The sequence below is a fragment of the Pan paniscus genome, chromosome 2 (genome assembly GCF_029289425.2).
Source record: "Pan paniscus chromosome 2, NHGRI_mPanPan1-v2.0_pri, whole genome shotgun sequence".
Lineage (NCBI taxonomy): Eukaryota > Metazoa > Chordata > Mammalia > Primates > Hominidae > Pan > Pan paniscus.
In genome coordinates, this window is record NC_085926.1 from 52,936,044 (window position 1) to 52,955,436 (window position 19,393).

General features: G+C 40.6%; 1 protein-coding gene across 6 annotated transcripts in view; it reads right to left on the bottom strand.

Moving 5' to 3' along the window:
- The window catches only part of SFMBT1 (Scm like with four mbt domains 1), a 145,705-nt gene that overhangs the window by 36,604 nt on the left and 89,708 nt on the right, over nucleotides 1-19,393 (bottom strand). For all 6 annotated transcript variants that reach the window (XM_008972093.5, XM_063602449.1, XM_008972094.4 and 3 more), the window contains 2 exons: nucleotides 16,886-16,980; nucleotides 2,051-2,291 (listed from right to left, as the gene is read on the bottom strand). In XM_008972093.5, the coding sequence (XP_008970341.1) occupies nucleotides 2,051-2,291; nucleotides 16,886-16,980 (336 nt within the window). The remainder of the gene's footprint in view (nucleotides 1-2,050; nucleotides 2,292-16,885; nucleotides 16,981-19,393) is intronic.

Sequence of the window (19,393 nt, forward strand, 5' to 3'; positions counted from 1 at the left end):
AAAAAAGAGTTATTGGCCAGGCGCGGTGGCTCACGCCTGTAATCCCAGCACTTTGGGAGGCAGAAGCGGGCAGATCACCTGAGGTCAGGGGTTCAAGACCAGCCTGGCCAACATGGCAAAATCCCGTCTCTACTAAAATGCAAAAAATTAGCTGGGTGTGGTGGCGGGTGCCTGTAATCCCAGCTACTTGGGAGGCTGAGGGAGGAGAATTGCTTGAACCCAGGAGGTGGAGGCTGCAGTGAGCTGAGATTGCGCCATTGCACTCCAGCCTGGGCAACAGAGCGAGACTCTGTTTCAAAAAAAAAAAAAAAAAAATTATTGGGCCAGGTGTGGTGGTTCATGCCTGTAATCCCAACACTTTGAAAGGAGGAACGCTTAAGACTAGCAGTTTGAGACTGGCCTGGGAAACACAGCGAAACTCTGTCTCTACAAAAAAAGTTTAAAAATTAGTTGGGTATGGTGACACACACCTGTAGACCCAGCTACTTGGCAGGGGTGAGGTGGGAGAATCACTTGAACCTGGGAGTTCAAGGACACAGTGAGCTAGGATCACGCCACTGCACTCCAGCCTGGCTGACAGAGCGAGACTCTGTCTCAAAAAAATAAAATAGAACGAAATTATCTTAAATGTTATTGGAATAGCTGGTAAAAACTGAATAAGGCCCAGGCGTGATGCATGATGGCTCATGCCTGTGGTACTAGCTATTAGGGAGGCTGAGGCAGGATAATCACTTGAGCCCAGGAGTTGGAGACCAGCCTGGGTGATATAGCAAGACCCTGCCTCAAGAAAATAGAAATGAAAATAAAAACAAAAATACTAGAAAGTGATATAAATATAAAAATAAGACCATGTTTATTAAACAATGTTCCTTTTAAAAAACTGAGTACTATCTGTAAACAGTATTGTATCAAAGTTAATTTCCTCCTTTTCATATTTTACTGTAACATGAATACCTTGTTTTTAGAAATACATACAGCATTTTTGAATAAAAGGGCATCATGTCTAAAACTGACTCTCATGTGGTTCATTAAAAGAACATAAGTAAAGCAGTGGAGACAAGATAAAGTAAACATCATATATGTCACCATTAACAACATTTGGAAACACTTGGCAAAAAGTCTCCAATAATTTTCCATATGATTCTCATAACTTTTTGGTAAATCTGAAATTATATCAAAGTAAGAAGTTAAAAGAAAAATACCAAAAGTCAGGTATTTTCTTTCTTTTGAGACAGAATCTCACTCTGTCACCCAGGCTGGAGTGCAGTGGGGCGATCTCGGCTCAATGCAATGTCCGCCTCCTGGGTTCAAGTGATTCTCCTGCCTCAGCCTCCTGAGTAGCTGGAATTATAGTTGTGAGCCACCACACCCAGCTAATTGTTTTGTATTTTTAGTAGAGACGGGGTTTTGCCATGTTGGCCAGGCTGGTCTCGAACTCCTGACCTCAGGTGATCCAGCCGCCTCAGCCTCCCAAAGTGCTGCCATTACAGGCATGGGCCATCCCGCCCAGACAACTCACGTATTTTCTTAAATCCGGAGTCCTCTTATCTTTCCCCACCTTTATCTCACCCTTCTCTTTCTTTTGCCTTTATTGTCTCTCTTCTGCTTAATTTGGTTTTTACTCCTTCTGGAATGGTGCTTGATTTAGTTCATTTAAGAGTTCCTAGTTACCAGATTGCTTGAGGGTATGAGGAGAGAGGACAATAAAAACAAAAGAAAATCAACAGCACATCAGTCTGGCCCAACGGGCTTAAAAACAACCAGATCTACAAATCTCAAACTCAGAGAACCTCACAGTCTGAAAGGATGATATGCAGCTAGTGTTCCCTATGAGCATCATAAAAACCTGAGGCTTTATGTAGCAAAGAAAATAATTTTAAAAGACAGGGAAATGTGTATTATTCCTTATAAATATTTTCACTCAAAATGCTAACCTAGAAAAGCTGGGTAAACCTATATGCTCGAGAGACTGAAAACCTCAAGACTGTGGACAATCCAAATTTTCTTACAGTAATATCACGTCACGTCTTGATAGGAAGTATTTCATTACCTTCTGGGGCTTCAAGGGTCTTCTTATTCTGCTCACACCACCCAATGGGGTAGAGATCAGCCTTCCTGATGTCACACCAGAAATCTGCTCTCCGATCCTCCCCATAGCCATCATAGCGGAGAAGGAGCAACTGCTCACAGGTGGTGATAATGGTGGCAACCCAGTAGGTCTCAGGATCTGTTCTAACAGCCACCTCCAGCTTCATCCCAGGAGCAAATCCATTTTGCAAACGTGTGTCCACCTTAACAGGGAAATGTTATTAAGCACCAGACAAGTATCTTAAATGAGTATTTCTTTGACCAATGTTCTTTTTTAAGACTTACAATTCTGAAGCACTAAATGCAATAACATCTCAAGGAAAGCCTGAGAAATTCCAATTCTAACTTACAGAAGCAATCCAGATAAAACAAACGAATAGCAATGCTGCTCTGTTCCATCTGACAATGAAGGAACTCAATATTTTCACCAAAGCAGTCTATTATGATTACAGAAAATGCTTCCTATTAAGTATATAAATTACTAGTCACCATTTTAATAGCTTTCAACACATTGTTTACAAGAATGATTTCTGCATCAATCAACAGGAAATTTATGATGCTAGAAAAGTGAGAAGACAAAAATAAACCGTAATGATAATAAATTAGTACAATATGTACCATATACAGGGAGCCATATTTCCCAGTTTCCCTAAAAGTCTATGTTTCCACCAATTACTCTTAAATAATAATTAATAACATCCCCCCTTTCCCTCTCAAAAGTGTTCTAATTTAGATGAAACATTATATGGTCACAAAGGTCTGGGTTAGCAAATCTGGAACTATTAATACTTTATGTGTATACTAACATTAAATAAATATACTATGAATAATAAGAGCCAGGTTTCTCACCATGGGAAAAAGAAGTGACAAATAAGCAAAGGGAAGCCTGTGGTGTTGGACTGGAATCAGATGCATCTGAACAGGGACATGATGATGGATTGGTAGGCAGATAGAGACAGACAGACAGGCAGATAGATGGATGGATGGATGGATAAAGAAATGAACGAATAATAGAGATGGAGACAACCATACACATGTATTTCCCAACTCTGTGAATTGAGAGGGACTAGAAATAATGACATGTAGTCACAGTAAGCAAATATAGTGTACAAATTTTGATTTCTTTCCTTTTTTATTTTTTTGAGACAAAGTTTCGCTCTGTTCACCCAGGCTGGAGTGCAATGGCGCGATCTCGGCTTACTGCAACCTCTGCCTCCTGGGTACAAGCGATTTTCCTGCCTCAGCCTCCTGAGTAGCTGGGGTTACAGGCGCCCGCCACCACATCCAGCTAATTTTTTGTATTTTTAGTAGAGATGGGGTTTCACCATGTTGGCCAGGCTGGTCTTGAACTACTGACCTCAGGTGATCCACCCACCTCAGCCTCCCAAAGTGTTGGGATTACAGGCGTGAGCCACCAGGCCCGGCCTCTTTTTTATTTTTTTAGACAGGGACTGGCTCTGCAACCCACACTAAAGTGCAGTGGTGCAATCTCGGCTCACTGCAACCTCAAGTCATCCTCCCACATCAGCCTCCTGAGTAGCTGAGACCCCAGATGTGCGCCACCATGCCTTGTTAATTTTTGTATTTTCTGTAGAGACGGGGTTTTGCCATGTTGCCCAGGCTGGTCTCAAACTGCCGACCTCAAGCAATCTGCCCATCTTGGCCTCCCAAAGTGCTGAGATTACAGTCATGAACCACTGTGCCTGGCCCAAATTTTGATTTCCAAATACCACCTTCCAATTAAAAAAAAAAAAAAAAAAAAAACAAGGACTTCGGGGAAAAAAGCTTATTCCGATTCTGGGATAGGAAAAATACAATTAGAGCCTGGAATATCTTGTGATGCCAGAAAGTAAGGAAATGATCAAAAAATTATGGGAGTATGTTGAAGGAACATACAAGACAACTAGAAGGATCTCACTGGCTACATCTGGGACAATTTGAGCAATAAAATAAATAGTGAGAGTAATGCATTATAACTAATAGATTTAAATAAGTATCCATGAGTCCACACTGATATAAATTAGGGGAGAGGGGACAGATCTTCCTTAGAGTAGAAAACCAGTTAATAAATATTGAAAAAAAAAAGATGGAAATAGAAAATCACTAGTAGACAAACACCACAGAAATAAACATTGCAAGAGCCAGGCGCGGTGGCTCACATCTGTAATCCCAGTACTTCGGGAGGCCGAGGCAGGTGGATCACGAGGTCAGGAGATCGAGACCATCCTGGCTAACACAGTGAAACCGTCTCTACTAAAAATACAAAAAAAAATTAGCCAAGCGTGGTGGCGGGCGCCTGTAGTCCCAGCTACTCAGGAGACAGAGGCAGGAGAATGGCATGAACCCGGGAGGCGGAGCTTGCAGTGAGCCGAGATCGCACCACGGCAGGCAATCCAGCCTGGGCAACAGAGCGAGACTCCATCTCAAAAAAAAAAAGAAAGAAAAAAAGAGATAAACATTGCAGGCAAGAATTATTGATGGACTCTAAAATACTATGATGAGAAACAGGATATCTGCAAAATCTCAAAGGTTCTCCCAGTAAGATTCTTATTAACTTCAAAGGGGAAAACAGCAACATTACAGTGAAAAAATCTGGCAGATGCCACGTAACTAACCAATCAAAGTTTGCATCAGTATCATGCAGCCTTGATTTCATACAAGATAACTGCAATATCATTCCTACAACATTATTACCAAATCTGCACAAATTCAATCCAATCATGAGAAAAAAACAAATCCAAATTGAGGAATATTCCACAAATAGTTGACATGCAATATAGGCTCATCAAAAGTGTCAAGTCCATAAAAGACAAAGAAAGAACGAGGAACTGTCATATACCAGAGAAGACTATGAAGACATGACAAATAAATGCAATATGGCAACCACAGCCACTGGAAAATGCAAGTGGAATCCTGGAGACAGCCAGAGAGGGAAAGTCCCACATTCTGTGTAAAAAGTCCTCCCCCGCTAGTCACTACCTGTTCTATCACTATCCTAAACACTATGGTTATATTGACTATGTTTCCACACTATGTTAAATGAAATTATGCGGTATGAATATTTTTTGAGTGGAGCTTCTCTTGTCGAACATTACTTATGAGATTTATTCATGCTGTTGCATGTAACAGTAGCTTACTTCTTTTCACTACTGTGTAGTATTCCACTATATGAATATGTCACAATTTATTCATTCCACTTCTACTAGTTACTAGCTATTTGGGCAGTTCACAGTTTTGGGAAGCTACAAATAATGATGCCATAAACATTTTTGCTTGTCCCTTGGTACATACATACACGAATTTCTAAAATACATAACAACCAAACTGTTTTCCAAAGAAGTTGTACCAATTTAGTTTCCCAATAGCATATGAGAAATCCTTTTGCTCCATTCCTTTTTTTTTTTTTTGAGACAGAGTCTTACTCTGTCACCCAGGCTGGACTGCAGTGGAGTGATCTCGGCTCACTGCAAACTCCACCTTTCAGGTTCAAGTGATTCTCATGCCTCAGCCTCCCATGTAGCTGGGACCACAGGCACGTGCCACCACACCTGGTTGATTTTTGTATTTTTTGTAGCAACAAGGTTTCACCATATTGGCCAGGCTGGTCTCAAACTCTGGGCCTCAAGCGATCCACCTGCCTCAGCCTCCTAAAGTGCTGGGATTACAGGCGTGAGTCACCACGCCTGGCTCCTTTTGCTCCATTCTAACCAACATTTTTCTGTTTTCAGTCTTTTTCACTTTTTTTTTTTTTTGAGACAAAGTCTCACTCTGTCGCACAGGCTGGAGTGCAGTGGCATCATCTCTGCTCACTGCAAGCTCTGCCTCCCAGGTTCACGCCATTCTCCTGCCTCAGCCTCCCAAGTAGCTGGGACTACAGGTACCTGCCACCAAGCCCAGCTAATTTTCTGTATTTTTAGTAGAGACCGGGTTTCACCGTGTTGGCCAGGATGGTCTCGATCTCCTGACCTCGTGATCCGCCCGCCTCGGCCTCCCAAAGTGCTGGGATTACAGGCGTGAGCCACCGCGCCCAGCCCCTTTTTTCACTTTTAACCATTTTGGAAGGTGTGTCATGTATCTTATTGTAATTTTAATTTGTATGATCTGATTATTAATCAAGTTGACAACCTTTATATTTATTAGTCATTTAGATTTCTTTTGGGAAATGCTTAAGTTCCTTACCCATATGTTTTTTTTTTTTTTTTTTCCTCGAGACAGCGTCTCCTTCTGTCGCCCAGGCTGGAGTGCAGTGGCGCGATCTCAGCTCACTGCAACCTCTGCCTCCCGGGCTCAAGTGATTCTCCTGCCTCAGTCTCCCAAGCAGCTGGGACTACAGGCATGCACCACCATGCCTGGCTAAGTTTTGTATTTTTAGTAGAGATGGGGTTTCACCATGTTGTCTAGGCTGCTCTCGAACTCCTGACCTCAAGCAATCCGCCTGCCTCGGCCTCCCAAAGTGCTGGGATTATAGGCGTGAGACACCGCACCCAGCTGCTTTTTCTCTATTTTTAAACAAATCTTTTCCTATCTTTAAAGGTCATAAGGATCATAAACTATATTATTATCTAGGAGCTATCATATTTAGAACTAACATACACCTGGAATTAATGAAGTTAATATGAAGTTAAATATGGGTAAGGGTTTATTTGTTTCAACATGTGTACACAATTAAACCAGCACTTTTCCCGACCACTATAAGTCATCACCTTTGTAATAAATCAAGTGTCCCTACAAAAGTGGATCTGTTTCTGATTTACTTTTCCTTAAAGTAGCACTATACTATCTTAATTAAACTTGATATCTAGTACAGCAAGTCTTCTCATTTTGTCTTATTCTTTAGGTGTGTCTGGCTATCCTTGATCCACGATATATCCATATAAAAATCAGAATCAGCTTGTCAATTTCTACCTAAAATTTTATATATATGTACTTTTTGAAATTTAATTTGTTTGCAGTAAATCTACAGACCTAGTTAGGGAAAACTGGTATCTTTACAATAGTGACTCTCTCATTACATGAACAAGGTGTATCCCTTCATGTATAAAGGTCTTTATTTTACATCAATAATGAATTGGAGTTGCCTTACAATTATTATTATTATTATTATTATTATTATTATTACTTTTGGAGACCGAGTCTCTCATTCTGCCGCCCAGGCTGAAGTACAGCGGCACAATCTCGGGTCACTGCAACCTCTGTCTCCTGGGCTCAAAGGATCCCCCCACCCCAGCCTCTGATGTAGCTAGGATTACAGGTGTGCTCCACCATGCCTGGCTAATTTTTAATTTTTTTTTTTTTGTAGAAAAGGTCTCACTATATTGCCCAGGCTGGTCTCGCATTCCTGGGCTCAAGCAATTCTCTCACCTTGGCCTCCCAAAGTGCTGGGATTACAGGTGTGAGCCACTGCACCCAGCATCCTTGCAATTTTTTTTACATTTAATCCTAGACGTTTTATGTTTCTGATGTTACTGCATTTTCATTTAGTTCCAAATATTTCAAAGTTTCCCGAGACTGCTTCTTTTATCCATGTGTTATTCACAAGTGTGTTGTTTAATCTCTAAGTAACTAGGGACTTTCCAGCTATCTTTCTGTTATTGATTTCTAGTTTAATTTCACTGTGGTTTGAGAGCACACTGTATGATTTATATTATTTTAAATTTGTTAAGGTGTGCTTTATGGGCCTGTGTGTGGTCTATCTTTGTGAATGTTCCATGTGAGCTTGAGAAGAATGTGTCTTCTGCTGTTGTTGAAGTAGTCTACAGATGTCCATTATATCCAGTTGATTGATGGTATTGCAGAGCTCAACAATGTCCTTACTAATTTTCTGCCTGCTGGATCTGTCCATTTTCAATAGGAGGGCGTTGAATTTCCCGACTAATAATATTGAATCCATTTGTTTCTCCATGCAGTTCTACCAGGTTTTGACTTGCGTATTTTTACATTCTGTTGTTAGATGCATACATTTTAAGGACTGTTACGTCTTCTTGAAGAACTGACCCCTTTATTATTATGTAATGTCCTTCTTTTTTTTTTTTTTTTTTTTGAGACCGAGTTTCACTCTTGTTGCCCAAGCTGGAGTGCAGTGGCGTGATCTCGGCTCACCGCAACCTCCGCCTCCTAGATTCAAGCGATTCTCCTGCCTGAGCCTTCCTGAGTAGCTGGGATTACAGGCATGCACCACCATGCCTGGCTAATTTTGTATTTTTAGTAGAAACAGGGTTTCTCCATGTTGGTCAGGCTGGTCTTAAACTCCCGACCTCAAATGATGCACTCATCTCGGCCTCCCAAAGTGCTGGGATTACAGGCGTAATGTCCTAACATTCCTTGCTTTGAAGTCAGCTCTGTCTGACATTAATACAGCTAGCTCTTTTTTTTGTTAGTGTTAGCATGGTATATCTTTCTCCATCCATTTACTTTTAACCTATATGTCTCTTTATATTTAAAGTGCTTTTATTATAGACAACATATAGTTGGGTCATATTTTTTGATCCACTCTGATAATCTCCATCTTTTTAACAGTGCATTTAGACCACTGACATTCAAAGTGATTACTGATATAGTTGGATTAATATCTATCATATATGTTAGTGTTTTCTATTTGTTGCCTTCTTCTTTGTTTCCATTTTGTCTTCCACTCTTTATCTGCCTTCTGTGGTTTTAAACAGGCATTTTATATTATTCCACTTTGCCTTCTTAGCATATTATATTTCTCTTAACTGTTTTTAGTAGTTGCCCTAGAGTTTACAATATACATTTAAACTAATCCAAATCCAATTTGTGATTTAAAAAAACCCTTATAATAACAATTCTAATTCTGCCATTTCTTCCCCTGTATCATTGCTACCATTTATATACGTAAGCATGCCTTAGCATATATTTATACATAAGCATACATAATCAAATAAATTGTTGCTGTCATTACTTTTTTTGTTTGTGTTTTGAGATGGAGTCTCGCTCTGTTGCCCAGGCTGGAGTGCAATGGCGCAATCTCAGCTCACTGCAACCTCCGCCTCCCAGATTCAAGCAATTCTCCCGTCTCAGCCTCCCAAGCAGCTGGAATTACAGGCACCCACCATCATGCCTGTCTAATTTTTGTATTTTTGTAGAGACAAGGTTTCACCATGTTGGCCAGGCTGGTCTTGAACTCCTGACCTCAGGTGATCCACCCGCCATGGCCTCCCAAAGTGCTGGGATTACAGGCGTGAGCCACCGCGCCCGGCTGCTGTCATTATTTTGAATAAACTGTTATATGTTCCCTCAATAAAGAATAAGAAATATTAGGCCAGGCATGGTGGCTCATGGCATAATCCCAGCATTTTGGGAGGCCAAGGCAGGAGGTTCCCTTGAGGCAAGGAGTTCAAAACCAGCCTGGGCAACATAGCAAGACCCATCTCTACCAAAATATATATATATATTTTTAAGTTAGTCAAGCATGGTGGTGGGTGTCTGTAGTCTCAGCTACTCTGGAGGCTGAGGCAGGAGGACTGCTTGAGCCTGAAGCTGCAGTGAGCTAGGATCACACCACTGCACTCCAGTCTGGGCAACGGAGCAAGACTCCTATCTTAAAAAAAAAAAAAAAGAAAAATCCAAGGTTTTCTTTTACATTTTAAAATTCCTTCTCCAAAAAAAAAAAAAACACACATTCCTTCTCTAACACTCTTTTTTTTTTTCCTTCCTCAGAAACCATGCAAGCAAGGATAGAGAGGACTGAAATAGTTAAGGCATTTAAAGCAAAAAGCCACTAATTTACAGCTGTGTATCAAGCAAAATTATCCTTAAAAAGTACTAAAGATTTTCTCAGGCAAACAAAAATTAAGGGATTCTGTCACCAGTAGACCTGCCTTGCAAGAAATATTAAAAGAAATTCTTTTTTTTTTTTTTTGAGACGGCATTTTGCTCTTGTTGCCCAGGCTGGAGTGCAGTGGCATGATCTTGGCTCACTGCAACCTCCGCCTCTTGGGTTCAAGTGATTCTCCTGCCTCAGCCTCCCGAGTAGCTGGGATTACAGGCGCTTGCCACCACGACTGGCTAATTTTTGTATTTTTAGTAGAGAAGGGGTTTCATCCTGTTGGCCAGGCTGGTCTCGAACTTCTGACCTCAGGTGATCTACCCACCGTAGCTTCCCAAAGTGTTGGGATTACAGGTGTGAGCCACCGTGCCTGGCCCAATTCTTTACAAAGAAGGAAAATTATATCAGTCAGAAACTCAGATCTACATAAAGAAAGGAAGCACATTAGAAAAGAAATAAAAGAAGGTAAAATAGAATCTTTAATTTTTCTTTTGTTTTTTTGAGACAGAATCTACTGTCACCCAGGATGGAGTGCAGTGGCACAGTCATAGCTCACTGCAACCTCAGCCTCCAGGAATCAAGCGATCCTCCCACTTCAGCCTCTCTAGTAGCTGTGACTACAAGTACATGCCACCATGCCCAGCTAATTTTTAAATTTTTTGTAGAGACAGGGTCTCACTATGTTGATCAGCCTGGTCTCAAACTCCTGGGCTCAAGCAATCTTCCCACCGTGGCCTCCCAAAGTGCTGGGATTATAGGCATGAGCCACTGTGCCTAGTCTAATTTTTCTTATTCTGAATTGAACTATCAGATAACGGCTTTTTCAAAATAATAATAGCGACAAAGTATTTGGTGATCATAGCTTATGAATATTACAGCTTATAAATTAATGAATGACAGCAATGTTATAAGAGACATGAGGGAGGAATTGGTAATACTTTGGTATAAGCTACTTGCACTACCTGTGAAGTCGTATAGTGTTACTTGAAAGACGACTTGGATTAGTTGTAAATGTATACTGCAAACTCAAGGGCAACCACTAAAAAGAAAATTGAAAACATGTTAAGAGCACTGTGTTAAGTTAAACAAGACAGACAAAAAAGGACAAATATTACACAATTCTTATGTGAGGTACACAGAAAGAAGAATAGAGGTTACCGGGATGTCAGGGAAGGACAGAATAGAAAGTCAGTATTTAGTGTACACAGTTTCTATTTGAGATGATAAAAAAGAAGTTCTGCTGATGGATGTACAACATTGTAAATGTACTTAATGCCACTGAACTATGCACTTAAAAATTATTAAAATGAGGCCATGTATGGTGGCTCACACTTGTAATCTCAGCACTTTGGGAGGTCAATGCAGGAGGACTGCTTGAGCCCCAAGGGTTCGAGACCAGCCTGGGCAGCACAGTGAGACCCTGTCTCTATAAAAAATACAAAAATTAGCCAGGCATGGTGGTGCATGCCTGTAGTCCTATCTGCTCAGGATGCTGGGGTGGGAGGATTGCTTGAGCCTAGGAGTTCAAGGTTACAGTAGGCTATGATATGATTGCACCACTACCTTCCAGCCTGGGCAGGGTCTTACTTTTATCAGACCCTGTCTATGAAAATAAATAAATAATTTTTAAAAATTATTAAAATGGCAAATTTTATGTATATTTTACCACAATAATTTTTTTAATTTAGTCGTTGCCGAAAGGTTTTCAATATGCATCTTTAATTGCAGTCTACTTACAAATGACATTTTACCACTTCACATGTTATGTAAAGATCTTAGAATGGTATACTACTCCTAGTCTTCTGTCCCATCATTTGTGTTATTATAGTTACATATGCTATAAACACACAGTAAATTTCTACTAATTTTGCTTCAAAGTTATCTTTCAGAGATATTGAAATTAAGAAAAAATAAACTTTTTATCAATCTACATTTATACCACTCCCATAATTATTTGTGTAGATTCAGGTTTCTGTCTTATAGCAAATTCCTTCTGTCTTACGAAGTTTCCTTACTGTTTTTGTAGTGCAGGTCTCCTGGTGATGAATTCCCTTACTTTGTTTTCCTTTAAAAAGTCTTTATTTCTCCTTCACTTTTGGATGAAATTTTTGCCAGATATAGAATTCTGGGTTAAGTTTTTTTCTTTCAACATCTTAAAAATCTTACCCAACTATCTTGGTTGCACAGTGTCTGAAAAGAATTTTCCTCTTTCTCCTTGGTTCTCAGTAGTCTGAATATGATGTGTCTGGGTGGGTTTTATTTGTTTAGTAATTATTCTGTATGCATTATCTGAGTTTCTTGAATCTGTGGTATAGTATCTTTCTTTTCTTTGGAAAATTGTCCATCTCATCAAATATCTTTTCCTCGCTCTTCTTTTTCCTTCTGAGATTCCAATTATAAATATATTACACTTTTTGATATTATCTCACACTGTTGGTTGCTCTGGCCTCTTTTAAATTCCCACTCTTTTTTCTCTTTGTATTTCAATCTGGGCTATTTCTATTGATCTGTCTTCAAGTTCATGGATCCTTTCCTCAGCTGTGTCAAATCTACTGGTGAGCCCGCCAAAGGTATTCAACTTTGTTATCACATTTCTCATTTCTATTATTTCTATTTCATTTTTTCTAATAGTTTCCATCTCTGCTGCAATTCCTTTTCTGTTCATGCATGTCCTCCACCTATTCTGTTAGAGCTTTTAACATATTAATCACAGTTATTTAAAATTCCAACATCTGGGTCATATGAGTCTGGTTCTGTTGATTGCTTTGTCTTTTGACAGTTTGCTGTTTGTGTCTTGCTTCTTTATGTGCCCCATAATATTTGGTTGGAAGCCAGACATTATGTATAGAACAGTCAAGACTGAGGCAAATAGTATTTATGCCTGGAAATAGGCACGTTTCTTCTTTTCTTAGGACTTTAGTTTGAGAGAGAAAGTGAAGTCAATCTAGTCAGAAGTGAAGCTGGATTTGTGTTTTATTGTTGCTATGGTGCATTCACAAGCACACCACAGGCTTCAAATTCCTCTAGTATTATCTAGGATTTAGGGTATAGGCTCATTTGCCAGAGGGTTTTTCTTTTTATCTCAATGTCTGCTGTTCCACCCTCAGATTTAGGTCTTTTGTCGGTGACTGCACCTCAGAGACCATCTCTCTCCATGCTCTTGCCTCTCCCATACAACAGACCGCCATTTTTCAACACTCTCACTTGGTGGTGGGGGACAGGTATGAGAGAGTACTCTGTGAGACTCAGCTACAGTCTCAGAGGCTCTGTGTCCCTGCGTCTAGGGAGTGGGAACTTCTCAGTGATCCTACCTGTCCCTCAACTGTAGGGAATCCATAATGCTCCAGTATGTATTCCTATCCCTCTCCCAAGGTACAGAGGGCTTATTTTCCCTTCTATTCTACTTCCCAGGGTATAATGGGTCTGTACCTTTGTCGCAGGATTAATAAGAGTTTGTAATCCTTCCCTAACAGTTTAAAGCTTTTGTCCTAGAGCATGTAGGTAACACTTAGTGTCTTTCCCACAGTGCGTGCCTTTCCTTCCACCAGAATGCACACGAGCAAGGCTTTTTCACTCTTTGAGACCCTTTCTCCCTGCAAATCTGATTGACCTCTAATTCCTCCTTCCTGTGCTCCAAATTGGATCCTGTAAAACTCTTGCCATAGGCCTGCACATCCATCTCCTTTGATTTGGAGATCTGAGTTCTACCAGCTTTGCCTATGATCTGCTAGCCACAAGCATCCCATCTCAGAATCTTCCCACACCCATGCTTGATTTTCACTGTATTTGGCAGCCCTTCACCATACATTATGATTCAGATTTCCTACATTTGACAATAAAGAAGTTTTGCATTTGTTTTCCACTCTCCTGGTTGCTTTGTCATTCAAAGAGGAAGAGGTGAAATCTGTTTCTTTAACGTGACATTTTTAGAACCAGAATCTTTGTAAGAAAATTTGTTCTCCATTTGAATATTAGTACAAATAAATAAGCTTGGGTAAATATATATCAGAATAAGAATAACACCAAAAACAAGAATTTGAAGGTATTACATAACCACTAAATAGGCTTTCCCTGTTAAAAAAGAATATTGAAAACAATTAGAAAAGATTAACCAATGCTGCCGAGACCAGCTCGGTTGGGGAGAACCTAACCCAGCGGCGCTAGAGGAATTAAAGACACACACACAGAAATATAGAGGTGTGAAGTGGGAAATCAGCGGTCTCACAGCCTTCAGAGCTGAGAGTCCTGAACAGAGATTTACCCACTTATTTATTAACAGCAAACCAATCATTAGCATTGTTTCTACAGATATTAAATTAACTAAAAGTATCCCTTAAGGGAAACGAAGGGATGGGCCGAATTAAATGAATAGGTTGGGCTATTTAACTGCAGCAGGAACATGCCCTTAAAGACACAGATTGCTCATGCTTTAGTTTGTGTCTAAAGAATGCCTTTAAGCGGTTTTCTGCCCTGGGCGGGCCAGGTGTTCCTTGCCCTCATTCCCATAAACCCACAACCTTCCAGCTTGGGCGTTAGGGCCATTATAGACATGTTACAGTGCTGCAGAGATTTTATTTATGGCCAGTTTTGGGGCCAGTTTATGGCCAGACTTTGGGGGGCTTGCTCCCAACAATGCAATATGAAATAAAATCCTTATCTGAAATATGTAATTCTCACCACTTTAAGAGAGATATAAATGAACAAAGAATAACCAAAAAGGGCAGCTAACATGACTGAGTTTTTACACACGGAAAACTAAAAATAGTGGGACTCGCTGTGCATGGTGGCTCACACCTGTAATCCCAGCACTTTGGGAGGCTGAGGCGGGTGGATCATGAGGTCAGGAGATCGAGACCATCCTGGCTAACACGGTGAAACCCCATCTCTACTAAAAATACAAAAAATTGGCCGGGTGTGATGGCGGGCGCCTGCAGTCCCAGCTACTCGGGAGGCTGAGGCAGGAGAATGGCAGGACTCTTTAGCATATAAAGACAACAGCTAAAAGAATATGGTTTATATTCACAGACAACACTGACTGTGCATCAGTGTCTTCACAAATCCTAGAACAAAAGAAGTATGCCCTATTGAACATTGCTATGGGCTAAACTGTTCACCCCAAAATTTGTATGTTCAAACCCTAAGCTCCAGTATGACTGTTTGGATATAGGCCCTTTATGAAGGTTGTCTTAGTCCATCTGGGGTGCTACACCAAAATATCTTAGGCTGGAAAATGTATAAACAACAGAAATTTACTGCTCACAATCCTGGAGGCTGGAAAGTCCAAGATGAAGGCCCCAGGGGATTCAGAATCTGGTGAGGGTTCACTTTCTGCTTCAAAGATGGTGCCTTCTTGCTGTCTTCACATGGTGGAAGTTGAGCAAACAAGCTCTCTCAAGCCTCCTTTATAATGGTGCTAATCCCATTCATGAGAAAAAACCTTTATGGCCAAATCACCTCCCCAAGGCCCCACCTCTTCATACCAACGCAATGGGGATTAGGTTTCAACATATAAATTTTGGGAGGGCACAAACATTTAGAGGTCATAAGGATGGAGCCCTGATCTAACAGAATTGGTTCTTCTTCCTTTAAGAAGAGACACCACAGAGCTCTTACTGTTTCTACCATGTGAAGACACAGCAAGGTGGCAACTATCTGCAAGCCAGAAAGAGGGCCCTCACCAGAAAGCAGCTACACATCTAGGCTTTCAGTCTCCATAACTGTGAGAAGATAAATGTCAGTTGTTTAAGCCACCTAGTCTATGATATTTTGTTATGGCAGCCCAAGCAGACTATGACAAATATGAAATAAGTAGTTTTAGAATTAATTATTCTGTGTGTTTTAAGAGGGAGTTTGAGTAAACAGGTTAAAAACTAGGTCTAGGATGGGCACAGTAGCTCACGCCTGTAATCCCAGCACTCTGGGAGGCCAAGGCAGGAAGATTGTTTAAGCCCAGGAGTTTAAGACTGGCCGACATGGTGAAACACCATCTCTACTAAAAATTAGCTGGGTGTGGTGGTGTACACCTGTAGTCCCAGTTACTTAAGAGGCTGAGGTGGGAGGGTCACCTGAGCCCAGGGGGTTGAGGCTGCAGTGAGCTATGATGGGCGATGGAGTGAGACACTGACCCCCTACCCCCCTCACCAAAAAAAAACCTAGGTCTAGATATAAATTATAAACAAAATTTGGGGTACTTTCTTACATTCTAAAGTCATTACACAGGGCAAATATGTTGTCATTGACAAGGCATTAAACTGGGTTGTTAGGGCATAAAACCAGGCTGCACAGGCCACTAATATGACATGTAAATATGCATGTCATACTTATGTTCTGCTCAGTAAGAGTGACAGCAAATAATGCTATTGAAATTACTTTCAGTGAATGCAACAAAGTAAATGCAACAAAGTACAATAATTTTTTTCAATTTATGACAAGGTTTTTTGACAAAAGTAAAGGAATATTCATAAATGGTCAAAAAGATAAGTCACGCATTGAGTGGCAGAAAATACACAAAACCAAAAAGGATTTTAGAATATGGCAAGTGTGACCAGGCACAGTGGCTCATGCCTGTAATCCCAGCACTTTGGGAGGCTGAGGTGGGAGGATCACGCGGTCAGGAGATCGAGACCATCCTGGCAATGGTGAAACCCCATCTCTACTAAAAATACAAAAAATTAGCCGGGCGTGGTGGCGGGCGCCTGTAGTCCCAGCTACTCGGGAGGCTGAGGCAGGAGAATGGCGTGAACCCGGGAGGCGGAGCTTGCAGTGAGCCAAGATCGTGCCACTGCACTCCAGCCTGGGCGACAAAGCGAGACTCCGTCTCAAAAAAAAATAAAAATAAAAAAAATAAAGAATATGGCAAGTGTTCTTACTAAGGGTGGCAGGAGGAAAGAAAAAGCTCTTAAATTACTTCAAGTACCACAAATTAAAATAACTTTAAATTCTCTAATGATAATACAGAGATTCAAAATAAAGGGATATAACACCAGTAAGGCAAATATAGTTATTGCTTACATGTTTAAAAGACCCATAGGGAACTGCTGTGGACCCTGTTTCTTCTAGATAATCTTCCCAGCTTAATTCTACCTCTTCCATACCAGAGCCGGCATCTAGAATTAAAAATAAAACAAAAACAGGTGAATCCCAATTAAAGAAAACTCAAGGTATAAAAACATAAACCTAATAAACCTAACTTTACAGAATTTACTTCACAACTGATTTTGCACAAAAGAATTAAGTGGGGTTTTGTTTTGTTTTGTTTTTGTTTTTTAAATGATAGGTGCCCTTAGTGCACTGATTGTCAACGAATCTTCACAGAACAGCAGTTTGACATGCTATCTCTTGCTGAAGAGGCACCCAAATCTAGAGTTCACCCAAATGGATCACATAAAACTGGTAGGAGTATAAACCATTACTATCACTTTGGACTGAAATTTAGTATTCTAATGTCAAACATTGAAGATACTTAATAAGCATTTCAAACTTAAATTTTCAACTTGATCCTTTCTTAGTACTCTCTGAGTGAAAGATACTCCTAGTAAATATTTTACCTTAATAAAAAAAAAAGTGTCATTATCCTTGCCTCCCTCCCTTTTTCTCCATACCTTATATCCAATCCATAGAAGAATTCCGTAGGTACTATCTTCAAAATATATCCAAAAGCTAGAAAGATCTCCTAACGTCACAACTAAATCAACTAGAGAACCAAGAGCAAACAAACCCCAAAGCTAGCAGGAGACCAGAAATAACCAAGATCAGAATGGAACTGAAGGAGATAGAGACACGAAAAACCCTTCAAAAAAATAAACAAATACAGGCACTGGTTTTTTGAAAAAATTAATAAAATACCTGTAATCCCAGCACTTTGGGAGGCTGAGGTGGGCAGATCACTTGAGGTCAAGAGTTCAAGACCAGCCTGGTCAACATGGTGAAACCCCGTCTCTACTAAAAATACAAAAATTAGCCAGGCATGGTGGCACATGCCTGTAATCCCAGCTACTCAGGAGACTGAGTCAGGAGAACTGCTTGAACCCAGGAGGCAGAGGTTGCAGTGAGCCGAGATCGTGCCAGTGCACTCCAGCCTGGGTGATGGAGCGAGACTCTATCTCAAAAATAAACAAATAAATAAATAAATAATAAAATAGAACACTAGACTAATAAAGAAGAAAAAAGAGAAAAATCACATGGACACAATAAAAAATGATAAAGGAGATATCACCACCGATCCCACAGAAATACAAACAACCATCAGAGAATACTATAAATACTTCTATGCAAATAAACTAGAAAATTTACAAGAAATGGATAAATTCCTGGACACACACACCCTCCCAAGACTGAACCAGGAAGAAGTTGAATCCCTGAATAGACCAATAATGAGTTCTGAAATTGAGGCAGTAATGAACAGCCTACCAACCAAAAAAAGCTCAGGACAGATGGATTCACAGCAGATTTCTACCAGAGGTACAAAGAAGAGTTGGTATCATTTCTTCTAAAACTATTCCAAAAAACTGAAAATGAGGCACTCCTCCCTAACTCACTTTATGAGGTCAGCATCATCCTGATACCAAAACCTGTCAGAGAAACAACAACAAAAAATAAAACTTCAGGCCAATATTCCTGATGAACATCAGTGCAAAAATCCTCAATAAAATACTGGCAAACAGAATGCAGAAGCACATCAGGAAGCTTATCTACCACAATTACGTAGGCTTTATCCCTGAAATGCAAGGCTGGTTCAACAGACGCAAATCAATAAACGTAGTCCATCACATAAACAGAACTAAAGATAAAAACCACATGATTATCTCAAAAGACACAGAAAAGCCTTTGAAAAAATTCAACATCCCTTCATGTTAAAAACTCTCAGTAGGCTGGGCATGGTAGCTCACGCCTGTAATCCCAGCACTGTGGGAGACCACGGCAGGCATGATCACGAGGTCAAGAGATGGAGACCATCCTGGCCAATGTGGTGAAACCCCGTCTCTACTAAAAATACAAAAATTAGCTGGGTGTGGCGGCACGCACCTGTAGTCCCAGCTACTCGGGAGGCTGAGGCAGGAGAATTGCTTGAAACTGGGAAGCAGAGGTTGCAGTGAGCTGAGATCACGCCACTGCACTCCAGCCTGGTGATGGAGCGAGGCACTGTCTCAAAAATAAATAAATAAATACAATAGGCTGGGTGCAGTGGCTCACGTCTGTAATCCCAGCACTTTGGAAGGCCGAGGCTGGTGGATGACAAGGTCAGGAGTTTGAGACCAGCCTAGCCAACATGGTGAAATCCCATCTCTACCAAAAATACAAAAAAATTAGCCGGGCGTGGTGGCGTGCGCTTATAGTCCCAGCTACTCAGGAGGCTGAGAGAGAAGAATCACTTGAACCGGGGAGGTGGAGGTTGCCGTGAGCCGAGGTTGCGCCACTGCACTCCAGGCTGGGCGACAGAGCGAGATTCCATCTCAAAAAATAAATAAATAAAATAAAATAAAAACTCTCAATAAACTAGGTATTGATGGAACATATCTC